This window comes from Sturnira hondurensis, unplaced genomic scaffold (assembly GCF_014824575.4).
Source record: "Sturnira hondurensis isolate 20B ecotype Veracruz unplaced genomic scaffold, ASM1482457v3 Scaffold0018525, whole genome shotgun sequence".
Lineage (NCBI taxonomy): Eukaryota > Metazoa > Chordata > Mammalia > Chiroptera > Phyllostomidae > Sturnira > Sturnira hondurensis.
This window is the reverse complement of record NW_028091156.1, coordinates 2,950,205-2,973,349: the sequence shown is the minus strand read 5'-3', so window position 1 is coordinate 2,973,349 and position 23,145 is coordinate 2,950,205. Positions and strand designations below refer to the sequence as shown.

At 49.1% G+C, this 23,145-nt stretch overlaps 1 protein-coding gene across 1 annotated transcript in view; it reads right to left on the bottom strand.

The window, feature by feature from the left end:
* Positions 1 to 5,104: 5,104 nt before the first annotated feature.
* The window catches only part of PARP1 (poly(ADP-ribose) polymerase 1), a 32,682-nt gene continuing 14,641 nt past the window's right edge, over positions 5,105 to 23,145 (bottom strand). The window contains exons 9-23 of the mRNA XM_037069383.1: positions 22,555 to 22,695; positions 21,712 to 21,954; positions 21,507 to 21,575; positions 21,134 to 21,266; positions 18,918 to 19,113; positions 14,175 to 14,303; positions 12,859 to 12,942; positions 11,372 to 11,494; positions 10,667 to 10,795; positions 9,275 to 9,373; positions 8,617 to 8,769; positions 7,440 to 7,567; positions 6,634 to 6,695; positions 5,934 to 6,048; positions 5,105 to 5,639 (exon numbers count right to left, since the gene is read on the bottom strand). Of these exons, the coding sequence (XP_036925278.1) occupies positions 5,558 to 5,639; positions 5,934 to 6,048; positions 6,634 to 6,695; positions 7,440 to 7,567; positions 8,617 to 8,769; positions 9,275 to 9,373; positions 10,667 to 10,795; positions 11,372 to 11,494; positions 12,859 to 12,942; positions 14,175 to 14,303; positions 18,918 to 19,113; positions 21,134 to 21,266; positions 21,507 to 21,575; positions 21,712 to 21,954; positions 22,555 to 22,695 (1,886 nt within the window). The 3' untranslated portion in view covers positions 5,105 to 5,557. The remainder of the gene's footprint in view (positions 5,640 to 5,933; positions 6,049 to 6,633; positions 6,696 to 7,439; positions 7,568 to 8,616; positions 8,770 to 9,274; positions 9,374 to 10,666; positions 10,796 to 11,371; positions 11,495 to 12,858; positions 12,943 to 14,174; positions 14,304 to 18,917; positions 19,114 to 21,133; positions 21,267 to 21,506; positions 21,576 to 21,711; positions 21,955 to 22,554; positions 22,696 to 23,145) is intronic.

Here is a 23,145-nt window from a genome sequence, read left to right as displayed (position 1 = left end):
GATACCACTTTACACTGGTCAGAATGGCCATCATAAACAAAGCAACAAACAAGTGTTGGAGAGGTTGTGGGGAAAAGGGGACCTGAGTTCATTGGTGGGATTGCAGACTGGTACAACTACTATAGAAAACAGTATGGAATTTTTCTCAGAAAACTAAAAATGGACCTGCCTTTTGACCCAGCAATTCCACTGCTGGAATTATATCCTAAGAACCCTGAAATACCAATCCAAAAGAACTTATACACCCCAATGTTCATAGCAGCACAATTTACAATAACCAAGAGCAGGAAGCAACCTAGGTGTCCATCGGTAAATGAGAACTTATGCACCCCAATGTTCATAGCAGCACAATTTACAATAGCCAAGAGTTGGAAGCAACCTAGGTGCCCATCAGTAAATGAATGGATCAAAAAACTATGGTACATATACACAATGGAATTTTATGCTGCAGAAAGAAAGAAGGAGCTCCTACCTTTTGCAACAACATGGATGGAACTGGAAAGCATTATGCTGAGTGAAATAAGCCAGGTGTTGAAGGACAAATACCATATGATCTCACCTCTAACAGGAAGCTAAACAACAAAGCAAACAAGCAAGCAAAATATGACCAGACACTGAAATACAGAACAGGCTGACAGGGACCAGAGGGGAGAGGAGAGAGAATTTCAGGGGAAAAGGGGAAGGATTCACAGGAACAAGTATAAAGGACACATGGACTAAAACTAAGGTTGGGGGGGACTGGGAGCACTGGGGGGTGGGCTGGGATGGGCTGGGATGGGAGTATTAAGGCAGAAAACCGTACTTGAACAAAAATTAAATTAAAAATAAGTAAGTTAATTTAAAAAAAAAACAACTATTATGGGAAATACAGGTTCTCAAGCTCAATTCCAGCCTGTAGTGCGGGCCTGGATGGTCGCCTTCTCTGAGCCTAGTTTCCACATCTGCCTACTTGGTGGAGGGCTGTCTTGAGGTTCTGACGGCATCTCTAGGTCACTTCCGGATCACTTCTTCCACAGCATCGAGAGGCAGCCCACCCTCCACCAGTTAAAGTTTATGGGCTGGACTGGNAAAATAAGTAAGTTAATTTAAAAAAAAAACAACCATTATGGGAAATACAGGTTCTCAAGCTCAATTCCAGCCTGTAGGGCGGGCCTGGATGGTCGCCTTCTCTGAGCCTAGTTTCCACATCTGCCTACTTGGTGGAGGGCTGTCTTGAGGTTCTGACGGCATCTCTAGGTCACTTCCGGATCACTTCTTCCACAGCATCAAGAGGCAGCCCACCCTCCACCAGTTAAAGTTTATGGGCTGGACTGGGAAGTTAATGGGCTGGCTTTCTTCTTCCGTGTTGACAAAGAGAACAATGAGGGCAGTGTGCCCCGGATACTGAGGACCTGCCACCTGCCTGCCGTCAGTGACAAGGCCAGACCACGAGAAGCAGAGGACCATCTGCTTCTCGTGGTCCTCCGGGCTTGTCCTCAGAACCTCACAGCCTTCGCTGCCTGCTGGCTCTATTGTTTTGGTTCCTGTTGGTTCAGAGAAACAAAATTCTTCAAAAATTACATTTCTGGAATGCCTGTAAAGTTCTAGGCAGACACACAGATCACAACTAGCAATATTACTGGCTCCAAACCAAAGTTGCACACTGGCTTATTCAAATCTAAAAAGCCCAGCCTGGTCCCTGGGTGAGCACCACGTGGCTAAAATTAGCTTGGCCATCTGCTGAGACAGCGGCCAGGCTATTCTGAGCCCCAGAAGGCCTTCCTGGGAAGCGGGGCTGGGCCCCGGGGGACAGTGTTGGAGAATCTAGTCCCTTCAGTCAAGGTGGATGGCGGGGAGGGGTGGGAGGATGAAGTCACACTGTGAGGGGAAACCAGTTTCATAGTGAGGTTTCACAGGAAACGGGAAAGCTGGGCATAGGATCCCCCAGAGAGCCAGCATTACGCTCCTTCTCCCAAGACTGTCCAATAGCTCCCTACTGAACACACGACTGTTTCGTCCCCTGGAATTTTAGCAATAATAGCTGAAAATTACTGAGGGCACATCAAGGTCAGGAACCACAGGGATTAGCACTTATTCTCAAAACAACTGAGATGTGGGTACCAACAGACTTCAGGGATTCAGGAAGGTCTGACGCCGTCGGAAGCCTGGCCTAAAGGACATGACACCGGTAGCCCGGCTCAGATGACTCCCGGAACACAGGGGTTTCTCTCCTTTGGGGCCTGACCTCTGCTCCACCCATCACTTGTACTTGGGGGTGGGGTAGGCGCGCACAACAGTATCCCTCATAGAGCAGTCCCTTCTTATAACCTAGGTTACCTACTTTAGAGACTATTAAACAACTGCTCTATTAAGCCAGCAAAAGGGGCAAACACTGGCTGGTGTGGCTCAGTGGATTAAGCGCTGGCCTGCAAACCAAAGGGTCACTGGTTTAATTCCCAGGCAGGGCATGTGCCTGGACTGTGGGCCAGGTCCCCAGTAGGGGGCACGGAAGAGGCAACCACTCACTGATATTTCTCTCCCTCCTTCTCACCTTCCTCCATCTAAAACTAAATAAAATCTTAAAAACAAATAAGCAAGAAAAAGGGACAAACAGAAGCTGCTGTGTAATATTCCAGGCAGAGATTAAATGACAGAGAAGGCAGTGGGATGCTACCGCTGTACCAGACCTCATACACCGGCCCCAAATGAGTGTTGGTGTGAGAGGCCCTACCTGAAGAAATGGTCAAAAACCATCATTCCTGCCCGGGCTGGTGTAGCTCAGTGGATTGAGCGCAGGCCTGCAGACCAAACAACCGCAGTTTGATTCCCAGTCAGGGGCACATGCCTGGGTTATAGGCCAGTTCCCGGCAGGGGACACATTGATATTTCTCTCCTTCCCTTCCCCTCTAAAAATAAATAAATAAAATCTTAAAAACAAAACCATCATTCCTTAAAATAAAACAAAAGGAATATATAAGTCAATCCCAATCTTTTGGGTAACAAAGCCAGCCCAACAGGTTGAAGATAAACCATTCCTGATATTCAGGTACCCACACTAAGGAGACAAGGCTTCTGGAGGCCAAAGGCCAATGCACCTTGCAGGCTCTCAGTGTGAATACTTAACAGAGGATGCACTATGCATACCATCGGGGCCGGCTACTCCTGGACTTCCTTCAGGGCACTGCCTAAAAGCACAGTGCCGAGGTCCGCCCATGGTGGGATCCCAGAGAGCTCTCCCTCCGGCAGCTTCACAGACATGACCTGGGAGGCTGAAGGAGCTCCTTTCCACCTCCAAAGGAGGGTCACACTGGATGTGCAGCGAGAGAACCGCCAATGCACAGCCCATCGGCTAACATCATGCTTAGAATATTTAAAACCATGCACACGGTCACTGTAAGAACAGTGTGGTCTGAAATGTGAGCCACACGGGCTTGGGCAGCTACTGTCAGCCAAGGGCACGTCCAGGTGGCTCACCAGGAGGTGCAGTGCAGCAGCTCATCTCTCATCGAAGCATACTGTATCTGGGGAGGGGTTTGGTTTTTTAAGTTTTAAAAATAAAAAGTTTGACCTCAGGGTGAACCCATTTCAGCTGCACCCAGATCGTACCTGAATTTTTAAAGTGAAAGAAAACCAAAATGTGCATACTGGGACATCACATGGTGGGTGCCCTCTTCCAGAAGAGAAATTTTGAAGAAATGTTAATTTCTAAGAAATCAGTTATGATTACAGAGAACCCACCAAGCAATCACTCCAGCCTAAAAATACCTTGTTCAATCAGGCACTGTGAAGGTAATTGCCTCTCTCTGTGCGGACAGCCTACTAAATGGCCGGCTAAGGAGGACGGGGAGCAGGGTCTAAGGTCAAAGGTGCTAAGGATGTTCATAAAAATTAAGGACACTGAAATCGTTAGGGACTCCACTGTTATCAAGCAGACTTGCTGTGTTTCCGTATCTGAAATCTAACACCTTAACTCAGGTTTGTATGGTGCTCATATTATAACTGCCTGAAGCCATACACATGGCTTCTATAGGACAGAACCATAGTTTAGAAATGGCACGTGCTGTTATAATCACTTACATGTAGCTTGATTCAGGGGAAACACCTTTTTCTTCTTTCCTGTCTTGAATGATACGTCCTCTGTCTCCCTTGACAAAAAATTCAGTGTAGCTTTTGGGCTTGAGACAATGGCTCTCTTTGCTGCCTTCTCTTGCCCGTGACTCTGCCTTCAGGCCCACAATTCCTATTCTCTCTCTTTAAAAAAATTTTTTTATCCTCCCCTAAAGACATTTCTTTCATTGCTTTCAGAGAGAAAGAGAGAGAGATCGAGACATAAATGTGAGAAAGATCAACTGTACGCACCCTGACTGGGGACTGAACATGCAACTGGGTTACCCTGACTGGGGATCAAACCCACAGCTTTTCGGTCCATGGGTTGATGCTCTGACCAACTGAGCCACACCAGCCAGGGCCCTATTCTTAAGATACTATGCTTCAGCTTTCAAGGAACTTAATGTAAACACTCATTTCAAGCACCACTGCCAAAGACACAGTGGTGGTATGAGGCAATCTGGTATATAGTGTAAAACACCCTCCACAGAACAGAACAACAGGATGACGCAAGTTTACCACCATAACGGGTCTGATCCACTGAAGCAGAGTGCTTTCTGGGCTTTGGGGTTCGGTTTTCCGCCGCTCAGCTGGGCAACCCTATCTGCCACTTGGCAAATTTTGGCTTTTCACAAACATGGGCACAACCTTCCCGTAGTCTCTATGGACCTTGCACTGTGAAGACGAACTAGGTCCCTAGTCAGAACAAGACCAAACACACATTACACAAACACAGAAGTCATTTTCATATTAACTGAGAATTATTATTAGCCCTCAAATATATCAGCGATATAGTTTTAATTTGGAAGACAAAACTGCTCATACGGAAGGAGAGAATTTCAAATGCAACTTTTAATTTGCTATACTACGTATTCTGAGAATTTCCACATTCAAGTGTCTCTAGAAAAGGAAGTGCCTTTTATTTCTAAGGAAGAGATACTGTTGATGTTTCTTCTCCTTTTGGTCACCCCCCCAAAGTGAAACAGGTGACAATAAATCAAAAGAAAAAAAATCTAAATATTATGAAATTAGTTTTTATTTTTACCTTAAAATAAATGCTTAACATTTTTCCAAAAACCAAAGCTAAGGATGAAAACTTAGAAGGGTGGAAGATTATTTTTTCCTTCCCTAGGGAAACCAGTAGGTCAGAAGTTCTATGTGGCTTAGCTCTTTCCCTCGGACTAGTCTAGACAAACCCCCCTCTAATGTTAGTTGTACCTACCAGGGTTACAGCTGGCAGGGAAAAAAATCCCCAAATAACCCACCCAAGACCAACCTGAACAATGGATTTGAAAAGCTGGGGAAAACTGTGTAACATGTGACCAAGTGTCCAAATCTCTCTAAGGAGGTTCAGTGAAGGCATGCCCTCGGAAGCCAGCCCAGCCGAGGCCTCTGCCTGGTCAGCCAGTGCAAAGCACACCAGGCATATTCATACCAGAGTCACTGGGCTGCGACTCAGCCACGCGTCAGTTCACCATAGAGATGTCTTGAAATTAAATTTCAGCTTCAGCAGATACTTCAGATTTACCTGAGCAGTGTCGTAGACAATGTACCTGGAGGGGAAGTGCGTCAAGGAGCAAATGGTTTCATGATGGAGAGTGCGCATGCGCCCCCAAACTTGGCAGAATGCTTGGCTGGTCACACCCTGTACACGGGGCCTGTCCCACAGAGGAGGGCATCAGGGTCTCACTCGGTGAAGGGAGAGACCAGTGAGGGGAACCACTCACCATGAGACCCATGAAAGGACACTCTCACCAGCCTGCCCAGGGTAAGCGGCTGCACAAGCGACCCGACCGACAGTCCCGGAACACGCCTCCGGCTCACAGGGCCCACTTGTGAAAGGATACTCATTGTACAGCAGGGAGGTGTCGCTGACACCGGACGGGACCCCACTCCCGAGAGGAACCTCTACCCCATCCAGAGCAATACTAGCTGAAGGGTCAGGGGTGGTCTTGCCCAAACCTGCAGAACAGAAGGCAGGAGTGAGATGAACTGTGAGAACAGGTGTTGAGAATGTTCCAGGGAGAGGAGATCCATTTATTTTGGGTTTATGTGTTCATTTTCAAGATGTACAAATTCTATACTCTTTCTTCCAGATAAAAAACTACATTAGAAATCAAGTTCCCAGGACACCAGCCTGAAGTGATTACTTCTGCTCAATAGAATTCCAAAGCAGTCACTTTAGCCAGGCAGTTGGGGCTCCTAACTCATCAGGTGCTACAGGCTCCACAACCCAAGATGCTCCAGGTGCCACTGGGTGCTGAGAGGCCCTCAGTGCAGGAGCTACGAGTCAGGCTGAAACACAGCGAGTCAGGTTGAAACACAGCGCCAGCGTACCCAGTTACTGGTGCTCAAACCAAGACTCTCCCACAGCATGTGTGGTGCTAGCTGCAGCCACAGAGAGTGTACAGAGAGTGAAACATTTTCCATGAATCCCCAGCTGTTTAACAGCTAGCCACAGGAATGCAGTCTTTGGGGGAAAGAAAGCTCCCTCCTGTGCCGTCCAGGGTGTCTGGGGACATACCAGCAACTTTGGAAACACATTACCTTTGACACTGTGCTTGCCCTTGGGCAACTTGTTGACATGCAAAGCATGCTTCAGTTCATACCTATTGAAGAGAGGACAGTCTCAGAAGAGCCCCGAGAGACACCAGGCTCTTCTGATTTGCAGAACAAGGTCAAGTGAGAGAAAGAGAAACTCCAGAGAACCTAGTCCAGCTTCACTGCTAGGAGCTCTCTCCCACGCTGGCCTCGGAAATTGAAACTGTGGTTCTTTCCTAATAGTTTTGTGCCGACGATCACCACTCTGGAAGTACTTTTAAGGGAAGTTTAGAGCCGTGGCCAACCATTCCGGAGGTTTTTGTCTAGTCCATGATCCCTGGAGCCCTGACCTATCACATAACCTGCTTTTGTGGGTTATACCTGATGGAACCAAAGTGGACCCAATCCAAGCTGGACCAATCAGATTTTCTCTATCAGAGTATTAAGAACCAGGACTGACTCCAGTTCCGTCTGAGTTGGTCTCTAAACATCAGCAAGGGGAGGGGGCTGTGGAGTGACCATCCTTCGTGCAAGTCAACTTCTCTGCTTCCCAGGCCCCAGGAAACAAAATGGACAGTGCTGGTTCCCAAGGTCTAGCTGTACTCTTGTCTTTCGGTTTGGTGAGGCCTTCCTCTGTCTCCCTCATTCATTTCACTTAGATTTTCCACCACCTACCACCTGCCTAACTGGTGGGTCCTGTTGTTGTGGAGGGGAATTTCCAGGGTCACCTCCCAGCCAAGGGGAGCTCTCCCAGAGCCACCCCCTCCACCCCATCAAGGGCCACCACCGGCCCCAAAGTCAGACATACTCACATATTTCCAAGGGCAACTTCTCCCAACAGGATTAAGCCTATTGGGTCTCCCTGAGATGTGTGGCAGTAGTTGGCACTCTTGGAGACCATGTCGGCAAAATAGATCCCTTTGCCAAACATGTAGCCTGTCTGGAAGGTTGGAAAAGAGACGGCTGAGAACCTTCCAAAGGGAAGTTAGTAGCACCACCCACTCCTGAGCACCAGTGAGCCACGCGACAAGCTGGGCGCTGCAACAGCCACTTCCAATTCTCCCAACACCCCCAGAGGGCACTTCCGAACTCCAGGACAGTCTGTCCAGGTCCCAGGTCTGCCAGGCACTGAGGGGCCGCAAGAAGTACTTAATCTCCTGGACCCCACTTTCTTTCTCTCTGAACCGGGGAAAAGAACCTCATGAGGCTGTTGTGAAAATTAAATGAGTTAACACGTAACAGTTAAACTGGAACCTGGCACATGTAAACACCCAATAAATGCTGGCTATTATTTTTAGTCCCTTTTGTAAGGGAAACAGGAGATTCAGAGAGGTTAGGTCACCCCACCAAATCACGTGCTACTGCATGGCACGAGCAAGGCGTTAACCCTCTTCCCTCCCCGCCTTTTATAACCCTCAAACAAGAGGCTTAGAAGACCACCTCTAAGTAACTGCAGTAACAACTGTCCAGCCGGTCACTCCTGCAGTCCAGCAAGTGACCTAATGATCCCTTGTTTCTGGGGAGTCAGGCAGGGCCTTACTCATTTACTACTATGTTCTCTCGAGGAAGACAATGGAGCTCATGGAGGTCATCTGGCCGGGAAGTGGTACAGGCAGGTGGAAACTCACCTTGGCCCACGGCCAAAGTCTGTTCTTTGCATGCCAACACCCCAATTAGTACGCACAGCAGGGCCTGAACACCTTACTTCTTTTGTTCCAGAAACTCTGCCTGATACACGCATGGTCGCCCTCGACAGAGTCTGGGCCGGGAGGATGTGGCGAAGCCGCTACCTGGGGCTGTGCTCAGGACCCGGAGAGGGGTGTGTGGCAGCAGCCACCCGCCAGCCACGGCCGAGCCAACACCCACCTCTTCAAACGAGGCCCCTGGTGTACTGGGGCGGGTGATGCATCACCTTAGTATCTATAAAGCTCTTTAGGGGACCAACTGCAGGGACAGGGGCTGCCCACACTCTCCAGGGCAGGCACATACCACAGGCGCTTCAGGGGGTGCTATCCGGAGACCCTGCGACAGTATCCCCGCGAAGTTGGTAGTTCTGGACCCGTGCCACAACAACCTCCGGTTATGCAGCTCCTTGAACGGCTTGTAGCGCTGGCTCTCCCCTTCACGCTCAATCCTGAAGATCTGGTTGGAGCATTAGGTAAAGGAGAGATGAAAGAAGCCATCTGTTACTCGGGTCAACTCAAGAACCTGACCAGATACAGGGGAGTCCAGCAGGTATCCCCAGAACACAAACGCCTCACAGGCCTTACAGTATGTAAGGTGCTCCAGTCAGGCTGGATGGAGCAGCCTGACCGGTCAAGGTCCCATCTAGCAGAGATGAGCGGCGAAAATAAGTAACAGGTGCAGCGGTGTAGACCCAAGGCACTTCATTTTGGATCTCTAATAATTTACAACTATAAGACCAGGTTTTAGGACAGAAATGTCTTTTAAAACAGAATAAAGCCACCCCCAAACTGTGAAACTACTAATTTTTTGGCTCAACAAATTAATGAGTCACTTCCTCTGGTTATTTCGAACAAAGCAAACTGCTCTTTTCCACCTAGGTCCAGGTTGGAGGAAGGAGCAGGAAGAGCCGGTGGAGGGAGGAGGGAGGAGGGAGGAGAGAGGAGGGAGAAGAGATTCTTACCTCCAGGACTTTCAGGTCATATGCGTTGTGCGTAGTTGCATGAGTATTCTTAACATACTTCCTGATGATCTTAGCTTCCTCGGAATCTTTGTCCACCACCTAGGGGAAAGATGTCTTGGAATCAGAGCAAGAAGGCCTCAGGAGAGCCCCATGGAGGCGGGGAGAATAGCCACAAGCTCAGCTGACACACAGGTTACACCGTGGCCCTCAGGAAAGCACAAATGGTACTGAGAGTCCGTGTCCAAGGCCCCACGGCCAGGAGATCCCAAACCAGTGGTCCCACAGAGAGCCTTCAGAACTAGGCACCAGCTCCCAGGTAACAGTCAAGTTCATGGAGCTAAGACACGTGGGCCAGGAGATGTCTCACAGCCAAGACTTGCAATCAAAAGCAGCAAGGACTCAACTACAAATTTTGAGGATGGGGATGGAGGCTCCACCTCAACTCCTCAGGGCCATACACGTTATGGCCCAGAACATCGGCCCACGACCTACCTGTCAATCAGTTAATGTAATCTGTGCATCCTGTTTTCATATTCTTATCCAAAGTTTGGAAAAATCTAGGAATTCTGCTCTTAATCAAAAGGCTTCAGAATTATAATTGGGGACAGTAACAACCCCTCCACAAATAACCGATCCCAGAGCATGCCCACCACAGAGGTGCCCATGGGGGCAAAACAAATGCCGTTAGTGTCTCAGCCTGCTTGGACCCACAGATCTATGCTTTGTCCTAAGAAAGGAACAAAGGTTCTTTTTCGTGACGTAAACAGCCCTGCAGGCTCACCAGATGCTGGTGACCTCACACCCTGCAGCGCTGCAGGGAAGGACACAGGCCCTTAGGAGAAGCACGTGGACGATGAGCCCAGGCCCAAGCTAGGGGCTGAGGCACAAAGTTCTCCTCCGGTCAGCCCAGGCAGGGTGGTTTCTGCCTGAGTCTCCAACGCAGAAGTTCAGGGACTCTGTGCATCAACACAGCCACTTCAACTGGGGAACACGAACGCAGGCTTTGAATCTTTATGACAGTTGCCATCAGGCATTGCCACTTCTGAAATGGGATACCAGCAGCAAACCTCCTGGAGTTCCTGCCACAAGTTTCCAAAAACAGCAATCCTCTCTAGATTAAGGAAAAAAGACCTTTCTGTAAGGCCCCCCCAAACCCAAACGGAGATGCAGCCCGCCTTGCAGACAAGATGCTTATTTGTAGGTGAGAGAGCTACTCTAAGGTTCTCGAAGAGCCGCCCATAGCAACTGGGACTGGACAGAAAGGCCGATCCTTGGACCCCAGTGGTCTGTTTCAGGAAGCTCTCCGCGAGACTCTGATGCACATTCAGGTCTGGGGACCACGGCTCTTGGAGTAAGTGGTTAGGACGCTTCAGAAAGGGTGGGCCCTCGTACCTTAATGTCAGTTTTGAGCTTCTCGTAGTTGACATCGATGGGGTCCTTGCTGCTATCATCAGACCCACCCTTGAGCAGACTGTAGGCCACCTCGATGTCCAGCAGGTTGTCCAGCATCTCCACTTTGGCCTAGAGGAACAATCAAGAACCCCAAGTTGGGCACCAAGGTGAGGGAGAAAGATTTCCCCAGTTTTGGGACAGAAAATCTACATGCAGACAGCGGCTCAGATGGGCAGCAAAGAGGGGAACCCCCGGCTGGTCAGGAACAGCCTGCCATCTGCTTACACTGAACACCACTGAGACTCTCTCGGAAGGCGAAGGAGGGTCCCTGTGGAAGGGGAGAGGGGAAGCCACAAACCTGCAGTAAGACCCATCTTCCCTCCTGCACACACTGGTGATGGGGGCCACTTATCACGGGCTCCCTGGTGAGGCAGGGAGGGAAACCAGGGAGGAGAATTCAAGAGGCTCTCCCATTCCCATGGCTCTTCCCCCCAGACTGATGAAGGGGAGCAAGGCAGGAAAAACCATCTGTGCTGCCTATGGTCTGGTCTCCACCCAAGTGAGCTGAAACCCCACTGCAAAATGACGACACAGAAGCAGCCCCCCCAGAATGGACCCCTGCCCTTAGGGGCCACAATGCAACAAGGAAGTAGCAGTACCACAGCCCAGCAGACCGGAGGGTCCCTCTCGGACCCCTGTGCTAACCTGCACACTGTCTGTGTTGTTCAGGAGCGGAGGCTTCTTCATCCCAAAGTCGTGGGGGATCAAGGTGTAGAAGCGATTTGAAAGGTCCAGGATCTGGGAGTCGCTGCTGCCCTGGGACAATGCCTTTACGGGAGGGGAGAGATGGACCACAGGCTGAGGCAGGTGCTCTGAGCTCCTAGCATGTGGCTGAGCTCTCTCCTCTAGAAAGTGGGTGCTGCTGTGCAGTGCCAAGGTGGCAGGGAATCTCCGAGATGGCCACCTTCCTGTTGCTGTCACACCACCCTGCAGTGGCAGGGTCCCCATTCTCAGACTGTGAGATGCCGCACACGATCAGCTCCCCGTGAAATTTCATTTGTACAAGGAGCTGTGGAGTTACAGACCTGCTATGCAAAACGTTAATTGCAGCATCCAGGTGGTGGGCTCATAGGGAGTGCTGTAAAATCCTTTCAACTTTTTGTACGTTTGAAAACTTTTCATGGTAGAATGTTAAAAGGAAAAAACTCACTGCTGTTAAAAACCAGTCTGGCCCCCTTCATCCACTGAACGTCATCTTTAAGGCAGGAAATTTATTTTCAGGAGCTCCAGCCGGCCAGGCACAGAAGGGCTAAGTCCCCCTTCCTGCCACAGTGGCAATCAGTGGTCTATCTGTAAAAGGTGTTCAACGAATGCACAAAGAGAGGGAGGGGCTGGACCCCAGAATACTGCATACTTGGCAGACACACTGGGTGGGCCAAGGATGGCAGAGGCAGCAGCTGGCACCCTGCAAGCTCGAAGCTGCACACCTGCTTCTCCGGGTCACAGTACTTCTGTCTGTTGCAGTTTGCTCTGTGCAAATGGGTAAGGACACTGTACCAGGCCATCCACCTGGGGATTCTGGGACAGGGAGAACTCAGGCTGAGGAAAGCCCTTCACATCTAGATGGGGGGTAGCACCAAGAGGCCAGTGCTCCAGACCAGCTCTCAGTGGATTAACTCCAACTCCAGCCAGAAAGGCCATTTCCCCGGCTCAACTTCAGCTTCCCGTGTGCTGTTCTTCTTTCACAAGCCAAGCCCCCCGCCCCATGCAAGTGGAGCCCCCTAGGGCACAGCTCGAATGCTCTGTGGATAGGGGGAACATGAATGAAAGTAAGACATTAACTTTCTAACTGATAACTTCTTAGCAACTGCAAAATAAATTCAGCCTAACTCTTAAGGGCACACAAAATAAAATAAGATTTTTATAAGGTGGGAGAACCAAATTCCTCATCAAATTTACAGGAAGTTTATTATGCATCTGATCACTGAAAACACTGATATGATCGTAAGTTTTGTGATCCTCTTTCACAAGTGGCAGCACTTGTCATACTTGTTGAACTGACAAAAATCTAAATCATCATGAATTATGTCCATTAACCTTGAGTAAACGTACTGCTGCACCCCTTAGACAAGGGGTCAGCCAGGAGACCCACTGGGCAGCTGAGACGGAGCAGGGGCTGGCGCCTCGCTTACCTGCTGGACCTCACTGAGGATCGAGTATGCAGCCTGGATCTGCCTTTTGCTCAGCTTCCCCAGGGGCATCTTCTGGAGGTCAATCTGAGGAGACAGGGGGTTCCCCGTTTGAAAGCAGGCACTGTGCAGCGTGGTGCGGGGAGAGGAGGGCGCTCGCCTTCTCAGGCCTCCTGGGGCCCTGGTGGGAGCAGTCAGAGCGCTGGCTGGTCTTCCTGGAAGATGCAGCCTTTGCGGCCTGACCCCCAGCGCAGGGGCCGGGAGTCTATGGGAAGAATCTTGCTACTTCATATAAGGCACGGATAAGCCAACCGGAGCTCCCCTACCCCTGCGTTATGATGTGAAACAGCCCAGCACTTTGGGAGACAACAGCATAATCCCCAAGTAACTTCGAAGTGAGATGTGCAGGGCCCTCTGAAGCTGTAGGCCGGGCTCTGGGTGTAGCGCACCGTGCGCCCCCCCCACCCCCCCGCCCAGGGCAGCGCTTGGCTCTGGGCTCAGGATTCACCTCTCAGGGAGTGCCAGGTCTCCTGCAGGGGACAAAGCTCCCAGAGTTACGGCATTTACTCTCTACCTGGCCACCCCAACCTCACGTGGAACCCATCAGACTAGGAGCGGGTGTCCCCCTCTGCCTCCAGCCTGTTCCGGGAGCAGGGCTCTAGACCTTTTCTAAGTGGGAAACTAGTTACTTGTCTGAGTGAAAAACAGCATTAAGATGTCATTTTACAGAGAGACTTGGGTCTGGTAAGAGTGGAGAACTTCTGAGTCGCAGAAAAACCAGAACACAGGAAGCTGGAAATGACATGTAGGATATTCTGCCCTGGGTAGGAGAGTGGGATGAATCGCCCACCAGCAACCCCACCCCACCCAGCCTGGGAACTAACTCCTTCCTAAGAACAGCTGGTGTGCACTTTATCTGATGAAGCAAGAGCCCGAAGGTCCCTGCATTCTTGTCAGTGGTGGTCACAGCAGTTCTTTTACTGGAAGTGGGCTGTGTCCTGGACTTGCCAGGGTAACTCCAGAGGGCCTGTTTGGTTTGGCCACAAAGAAGCTGCTACGGACCCTTCCATGGTAACAAGAGGAGAGAAGTGCAAGGGGGACCGGGAACCCAGCTCTCTCCGACACGCCCTACATTTCACTTCAAGTCCAATGACGCTTCCCAAGCGCTCTGAGCCTCAGCAACCTGCATATGTCTCAGGTTTAAGGACAGGTAGGGTGGTCGAATCCAACGAGAACAGCCACTGAGCCCGCTGCCCACTCAGCACTCTAATCTCGGACCCCAACAGATGTTCACAGATACAACAATAAAATGCACTGACCTCATATTCCACCATGGCTTTCTTCATACTTTCCACGTCAAAGATCATCTTAATGAGGTTCTGCACTGGCTTGGGGAGCTTGGACTTGGTACCAGGGTTTACTGTCAGCTTCTTCACTGCCTCTTCATCCTTTGGGGGAAAAGGTATGTTTTGAAGGATAGGAAAATCAGTAAGAGACCCAATTAAGCAATCCAAGGTGGTGGCAGTGTGTGGGCTGCTGACGGGGTGTCACTAGCAAAAGGGTTACATGTCAATCAACAGGGTTTGGGCAGCAGGCGCCAGGAGGAAAGTAGGTTTACAGAGGGACCGGACACTTCTGGTGCAGCCCCCGCCCCGTCCTCTTTGCTGCTCCAGATTCTTACTCCAGCCGCCACTGCAGTGCCTGGCCCTGTATAAGCTGCTCTGAAGGTACTCACACTCCCCCCCCTCCTCAGGTTGCTGGTGCCCTGCATGGGGACCTGCCCACTGCCCACTCGTGCCCAACTTGGAAGTGCTGGGCAGCTATGGGGGCAAACCTTGGATGAAGGGGACACTGGACAAATTCTCCCCTACTTCTCTTGCACTGCCTTATCCCAGGGCCGGCTAAGCTCATACAGCCTTTCCTACAGTCCCAAAGGATCAAGCAACCAGTCCCAGTTCCCGCCAGGTGGCTCGACAGTGTTAATGTGCATCCTACACTAGCCTCTCCTCCCTGCCACCTTGCTCTCCACCCCACACCCTCCTCCCTGGGACTGCACATCCTAATGGGCACAGCATGAGACTTAACCCCCACTGTCTGGACAATCTAGGCTAAGTTAAGACCATGCTGTGTGGAAAATGCCTTAATTCTTCTCACTTTTGAACCACGTGAGGACAGGGACTTCGCTGTCCATCAGTGTCCTTGGCAACTAATAGTGTTTGGTGTTTGCTTCCAGTGAAGGTAACTGGCGCTGGGCTTTGATCCTGGGATCTGCATGGCTGGACCAAACCGCAGAAAGGAACCTGTGCTGCGTCAGGGCTCAGGGCCGCCGCCGCCGCCAGTGTCACAGGGGACCTGCACACCAGAACGCTGAGCCTTAAATGCACCGATCTTTGGTTGTACTAATGTGTCAAACTGCTTACCTGTCACCAAGGACAAACTACTGACGTGTCAGAAACTCACTCACATGCACGTACTCTGCGAGCCAGGAGCTCCACCTCTAATGGAGACAACCACGAGGCACAGGTACTTATGGGGGGTCTATCAGTGTTGTTCTATCAAGTACCTGCAACTAAATGCCTAAGTGGAAGGGAACCCATGTAGCGTTGTTGAATTATGAATTATGACTACCCACAGGATGGAATCCTACACAGCCCTAAGAAACGATCCTCTAGATCAATCAATTACAGCAGCCACTGGTTTTGAAATACAGCCAGTCTAAACTGAGATGTCCCGTATGGGTTAAAAATACACTAGATTCTGAGGGAAAAAAGAATTTTGTTTTTATCAATCACATGTTGAAACAGCATTTTTAATATACTGGGTTAAAGAAATTATTAGTGTTGACCTCACTGCTTCCTTGGCTTTTAAAAATGTAGCTACTACTAGAGTATTTGATACTGTGTAAGTGGTCACAACACAGTATGTAAGAAAAAACCCCAATTTTATGGTGTGGAAAGTACCTGTGAAGTAAAAGATGACTGAAAAGACATATACTGAGTCTTTTAAATTGTGGTTAATTCTGGGCAATTTTTTTTTTGACCCTCTGCTTTTCTTTAAAAAAATTAAAGCTTTTTTGAAATGAGAACCCAGTAGGGGGTGCTGTTGAGCCAGACCATGTCTGCTGCACTCTGAAGCCCAAGGTCTCAATGGCAACACTGCACAAGTGTTACATTCTGTGTTTAGTGGTAAGAGCTTACGAAACTGTAAACTCTCCCTTCGAGACATTCTAGCCTTCAAAGATCTGGAATTAAAATCTGTACCTACTGACAAATTTCGTTCCTTCTGCAAAATAAACACATACCACTCCCATTACAAAATAAACAGGTCGTCTGCCCTGACTGGCGTAGCCCAGTTGGTTAAGCCCCGTCCTGTACGGTGAAAGGGCTCCAGCTCAAATCCCAGTCGGGGCACCTGCCTGGGCTGCAGGTTCAGTTCCTCGTCGGGGCACATACAAGAGGCAACCGATTTATGCTTCTCTCTCATATTGGTGTTTCTCTCCCTCCCTTTTCTCCTTCCCTTCCCCATCTCTAAAATAAAAACTAAAGTTGTAAAAAAAAAAAGTAATAGATTTTTCGTATGGTGATTGCGGGGGACAGGGGTAGAAGTGGTAATGGGAAAAAATATGCAGTAAATAAATAAATACAATAAAAAGAAGGTTAGCATTTTGTCAAAACAAACGGCTATAAAAATATCAGCCCAAATGCTGTCTGGTGACACACAGAGGGAGATGGCCAGGCTTCAAACATAGATAGTACAGGTTTCAGGAAATTNTTTTCGTATGGTGATTGCGGGGGGCCGGGGTAGAAGTGGTAATGGGAAAAAATATGCAGTAAATAAATAAATACAATAAAAAGAAGGTTAGCATTTTGTCAAAACAAACGGCTATAAAAATATCAGCCCAAATGCTGTCTGGTGACACACAGAGGGAGATGGCCAGGCTTCAAACATAGATAGTACAGGTTTCAGGAAATTATCAGGAAACAGTCTGGGACTAAAAGCTGTGACCTATCTGCACAGCAAAGAAACCAACAACACAATGAAAGGCAATATAACAAATGGAAGAAAATACTGGCAAGTATACATCCGATAAAGAGCGAATAACCAAAATATTTAAAGAATTCATACAACTAAACAGCAAAAACAAACACCTAATTAAACAATGTAACTAAAAAATGTGCAGAGGGCCTGATTAGTCATTTTTCCAAAGACACACAGACGGCCAACAGGTACATGAAAAGAGGCTCAGCAAGACTCGTCACTAGGGAAACGCAGACCAAAACTGCAGTGAGGCACCATCGCACACCAGTCTGTTGGCGAGGACGTGGGGCAAAGGGAAGCCCGGTGCACTGTGGGTGGAGATGAGCGTGGGGCAGCCACTGCAGTACACAGCAGGAAGGTCCCTCAAAAAACTAAAAAAATACGACTACCTTATGACCCAGCAATTCTACTTCTGGGCATTTATCTGAAGAAAATGAGAGCACTAATTCAAAGAGACATACACACAAACACACATACCCCTCCACGTCCACTGAAGCATTACTTACATGGAGACAACCTAAGGGTCCACTGACAGATGAATGGATAAAGAAAATAGGGTTTATATACACAATGGAATATTATTCAGCCATAAAAAAGTCTTGCCATTTTCAACATTAAGGGTATGATGTTAAGTGAAACAACTCAGGGAAAGACTAATACTGCATAATCTAAAAATAAACAAACAAGCAAACAAACAAACAAATAAATAAAACCTCAAAACAAAAACAAAACCCCAAATAAGAAACACAGTACCAAGGGAAAAAACCCCCACACCCTCAAACAAGCCAACAGACACAGAGAAGAGACTGGCAGTTGCCGGAGCCAGGAAGTGGGGGGTGGGGTGGGCAAACTGGATGAAGCAGTTCAAAAGGTGTAAGATTCTACCTATAAAATAAAGAAGCCACGAAGAGTAATGTACATCACGGTGACGGCCGTTGATAACACAGTATTGTAAACCTGAAACTGTTGAGAGTGGATCTTAAAAATTCTCACCCAAGGAAAACCTCTTCTCTAACTACGTGTCAGATGATGGATGCTAACTGGACTTAAGGTGCTGATTACTGCAATATATACACATGTGAACCATGACACGGTACAGCTGAAACTGAGGTCACATACCAATTGTATCCCAATAAAATCAAACAAGAAAACCGTGACCTGGCAGAGTGTCACTAGGATTCTATTTTGATGATAAACCTGGTCACATGATCCAGGAGGAACACAGGTTCAGTTAAAAAAACCTTACCTGGAATCTCCCTGTTGTGTTTAAGGAAAACTTCAAAGACTTCCTCTTTGAGGGTCTTAAAGCTGCCAACACACCAAGTTTCCACCTCATACTTCATGGCAGGGACCTTAAACTGGATTTTATGAAATGCTGTTTCCTTGCCTCTTAGGGTGGTCACATGGCTTCTGTCCTTTATTCTATTCATGTTACATTACATGGATTGATTTTCGTATGCTGAACTACCCTTTCGTTCCTGGGATAAATTCCATGTAGTGATGGTGTATAACCCTTATGTGTTGCTATGTTCAGTTTGTTAGCATTTTTCATTCTTTTAGAAAGGAAGGGGGAGAGAGAAAGAAGGGAAGGGAGTGGTGAGGGAGGGAGGGAGGAAGAGGGGGAGGAGGAGAGGGCAGGGGGCGCACAGAGGAGAGGAGGAGAGAAGAGAAGATAGATGCTGCAACCAGGGATCGAACCCACAACCTGGGTATGCGCCCTGACCGGGAACTGAACTCATGACCTTTTCAGCCTACAGGGCAACACTTCAAGAATCAAACAGGTTGAGGCTTTCCTGTGATGTCTTTACCCATTCTGTTATTAGGGTGATTCTGGCCTCATACAATGAGCTGGGAGTGACTCTGCCTCCTCTGTTCTGTTTGAAGAGTTTGTGAAGGACTTGTATTAATTCTCCAAATATCTGGTAGCTTTCACCAGTGATGCCGTGTGATCTACGGCATGTTTTGAGAAGAATACGGTACCCCCTTTACTGTAACTAGATGATGTGGGAGCATTCAGTGATTACCTGGCCGTAGTCAATTTCCAGGGGGTAGAACTTTTTGGGATATTTTGTGAAGTTTTCGGAGTGCCAGGCATTCCCGGTTTTTTCTTCATATAATTTTGTAAAGTGCTCAATGGCATCCTCCTTGGACGGCATCTGCTCCAGTTTGTTACTGCCGATCACTGTGCCCACGCGGCCCCAGGACCTGAATATCCAGTACCTAGGGTGGGGGCAGGGGGGGAAAGGAGCATCAGGCACACGCTCGCAGGTTGGCTGGTTGTATTTCGGGAGGAGCTTCCCTTTCCTGTCATTCCACTTGGGTGAGAAAGATGGCAAACTCCCTCAAACGATGGCAACTGACACACAGGAACAAAGGAACTGACATTAAAATAAAAGACCTTTATTTTACTTTTACTGAATTAAGGGTTATTAAGTTTAGAGTAAATAAAGAATGAAATTTCAAAGAGACTGCACAAAGTGCCCAAGAATAGCTTAAGTTTGGACCCGGGAGCCAAGCTTGAGGACCAAGCCCTGGGGGCCTGCAGACCTTTCCATAAAAGCACCCAATCCTGCTCCCCAAAGAAAGTATCATTTGGAAGTCACGTGCATTTAAAGAGATGCACCCATTAACAACATACCCTAAAAAACAATGAAGAACTTTTGGTTCTGGTCAGAAGCTGAGACATGATGGAATGGGAAGGGGTGGGCCACTCTGGGACCCAGGCAAGCACTGTGTTGCCATCTCCACGGGGCACACTTCACGGGTGGCCTCTGGCTCCTGTGCTGCCTTGCTTTGGCTAATTTTTCTTAGTGGAACTACTGAGTAAGTGAAATTTTACATCCCCACAAGTGTAATATTAGAAACCCAAATACAAGACTTGATGCATTTTTAAGGTAAAACCAGAGTTCAGAGAAAATTTGGGGTTTCCTACTGCTTTCTTGGGCTCCTGCTCAAAGGCATATGAACTTACTGTTAGGTTGTTTCCCTGGAAATGTCTGTAAAAACACCACACCGACCCATCCCGAAAAACAGCTTCTGACCCTAAGAGCGCACACCGCTCTCTCACTCTGAAGACCAGCAAATCCAGGCTACCAGGAAAATGTACACAGCCAGTCACCACTGGAATTTCTTGCTAGTGGGGGGAATGTGCATTCTTGTTGCCTGTCACTTAACAGACCATGACACTCCGCACGTTTCTGCAAACACCCTATTCCTTCTCCTGCAGTGCAGTATGTACCTAGCTTTTGGAAGGTACATTTTACAAGAAATCATTTCTGACTTTCAAATCTCTGACAAGAGTAGGTCATAAACTAAATGACGCGTAAGGGTTATTTCTTCAGAAATTCCTAATAGCCAACCAAATACTCTGTACTCTCTGTGGTCACCTCGGATGCTCCCTCTCGAAAGGAGAGGTCTGACAAAAAGCTGAGGGGGACGGGAAGGACTTCAGCCTCGACGTTGCTAACAACCTGAGGCTGGCAGGGGCTGACCAGGGGCTGACCTGTCACCCCTCGGGCTACCGTTACCACAGGGGTTTGCCTTTCCACTGGTAAACCTTTTTGGATCTCCTGGAGTTCCAGAAAGTAAACGGTTTCCCAGTGCTAAGAAGCAAAAGTCAAGTTTAACATATGAAGGTGATTTTTTAAAATGCCTTTTCACCATTAGAATGGAGCAAGAGTTCCTTTCACACACCCTCCGACCTACACACAGCTCCCATTTCACGTTGGCTGCAACAAGGGACGGTCAACCAGTGGAGGTGTGGACGGTACAGGCCAGCCCAGCCCCTAACACCCCAGAACTGGCCCTCCCTAGCTCCACCAGGTTAAAAGAACAGTAACAAGAACAAAAAAGGCAAATCCAAAACATCTTTAAAGAGTTTGCACTAACATTAAAGTAAGTTCAGTCCTTGCCAAACTTTACTCAGAGGTTTAAGAGCATGTGGAAAGGTACCAGAAAATCTAGAATCTTCAAGTGGCTGCGAGAAAAGAGCTGGGAGACTGTGTGACACTCAATCTCCTGAGAAGACGGCCCTGCGGGACACAAGAGCAAGGCCGTCTGGCAGCGATGGCTCGTTCCTTGCTCACTAAAAGCCTCATTATTCGCCATTTTCTTTGTGAAGAGAAGGTTCCCCCCGGTACTGAGAAAACCGTGGATTTTGTGAGGCCGACAGCCCAGCAGAACAGGTGCACGCCGTTCAGGAGCACCGCCGCCTCTGCACGCTCCCACCCCCAGAACACACCTGCTGCCTTTGTCATCCTCCAGGAGCTGCAGCTTGTAATAGGAATTGGTTCCTTTTGCAATGTCCACCAGGCCGAGGGTGGCACTGAAGACCTTCCCGCCTTTCTCCAGGACGTGCGCAGAGTGCTCCAGACCTGTCGGGGAGGCAGGCTCCTACAGCTTCCTCCTGACAGGGGGCTGGCGGGCTCAGGGAGAGGGGTCTGTATGCAGAGGGCCCACACCAGCCTGGGCACTCTACCGCCACCTTCAGGTTTCCCAGGAGATGTGTGTATTCTCAGGGTAGGATGGGGGTCCCTCCTTAGGGTGGAGGACCCTAAGGAGGCACGACAGCAAAGGTAAGCCCCGCTCCACTCACACCACTCCCATTTGCTTACCAGAATCAGGATCAACAGCAGCTCCTCCTTTAAGAGTTAATTTCATTGTCTTCTCAGACTTGTTGATTCCTTGGAAGGGGACAGAGAAATGTGAACATTACATTAAAAATAAATTTTAAAGGGGAAGCTGGAAGGCAAGGCAGGTTATTTTCACTCGCATCACGTGCCAACACAGGGCCCTAGGGACGGCAGCTCAGGGCCTCACCTTCCTCCTTGACGGGGCCCTTGCTCTTTTTAGAGACCGCGGACCCCGACTTCCCGCTTGGAGCCACGACTGCAACAGGCTCCGCCTTCACCTCGGCACCCCAGGGGGACAAGACATGGGCTGAGACCAACTCCTGAAGGCTCTTGGTCGAGGCGGCGATGTCCTGGAGGAAATCCTCAGACACAACTCGAATGTTGCCTTCTTTTACTTCCTCCATCTTTTTATTCATCTTTTCCACTTCCTCTGTTCAAATCGGGAAGAAAAAAGAAAAGCTAAACAAATAAGTTTAAAGCTCATCTCAAATCACTAGAGTCATATTTGCTGATTACTTCCGAACCCTCACCACCCACAGCTCTCCTTCCCTCCCAAACCCGGTGCTCTTAGGGTGTTTTCGCAGCTGTCTCACCAGCCACATCCCCTTTCTCCGAGGTATGGTTAATGCCACCTTCTCTAGGCCATTCCACAGAAGGACGCTAAGGTCAAGTACATTCGGAAACTGCTGTGTATTATTTCCCTGGTCTTGGAGACTTATTATGATGATTGCTAGTATAATAATGGTGCAGAGAAACCTACTTACCTTTGTTTAACTGCACTTCCCAAATATACTTAAATTGGAACTTTTGTTTTGGCAGCAAACCTACCAACGCCTTGTGGCAGAGAGCCAGGGATGGGAATAGGAGCCTGCACTGAGCGGCAGCACAAGGCGGACACGCTGGCTGCCCCCCAGACCCAGAGCAACGGCGCCGCTGGGAGACCCCGTGGCACTCAGCCCCAGCTAACGCTCATCACAGCCGCACAAGGCAGAGAGCGTCATCTCGGGTTCGCCAGGAAGGTGAGACTCACTTCTGGTGCTAACGCACAGGGAGGCCTTGTTGGCAGTCCCCGTCAACCTGCCCCCGAGTTTCTCAACCGTGGCCTTCACTTCATCCTTGTTCCGAGAGAGTTTGCCAAGCGTCAGGATCTTCATGTTGGACAACGGCTTATCTAGGATGGGGGAACGGAAGTGTGAAGTGGGTCAGCTCCCAGGAAGAGTGGCGGGCAGGGGCAGCGGGGGCCGGAAACTAGGCAGCAAGCTTCCGGGGGAAAGCCCGGACAGCCTGCAGGGCACCCGGTCAGCCTCAGCACCCCTCTCTAATGAGAGCTTCTCCAGAGGGAAGTCTGTGAAAATGGAAGAAAAGGGATAGTGGGGAAGCAGAGGCCAGGGTAGCAAAGTGTCGCTTGAGAACTTGCACTCATCCCTGGGCACAGATAGGCTGTATTTGGGGATCGGGGATCAGGAGGCTGGCAGCGGATGGGAAGCAGAGAGGTAGATCACGTTAACTCCCAATTACTTTTATTATTATTCTCCTCCCACCCCTCACCGAAAGACTAAGTGCAATTTCTTACACAATGCTTAGTAAACAAAATTATACTTGACAGTCACTGAAAGCTTTG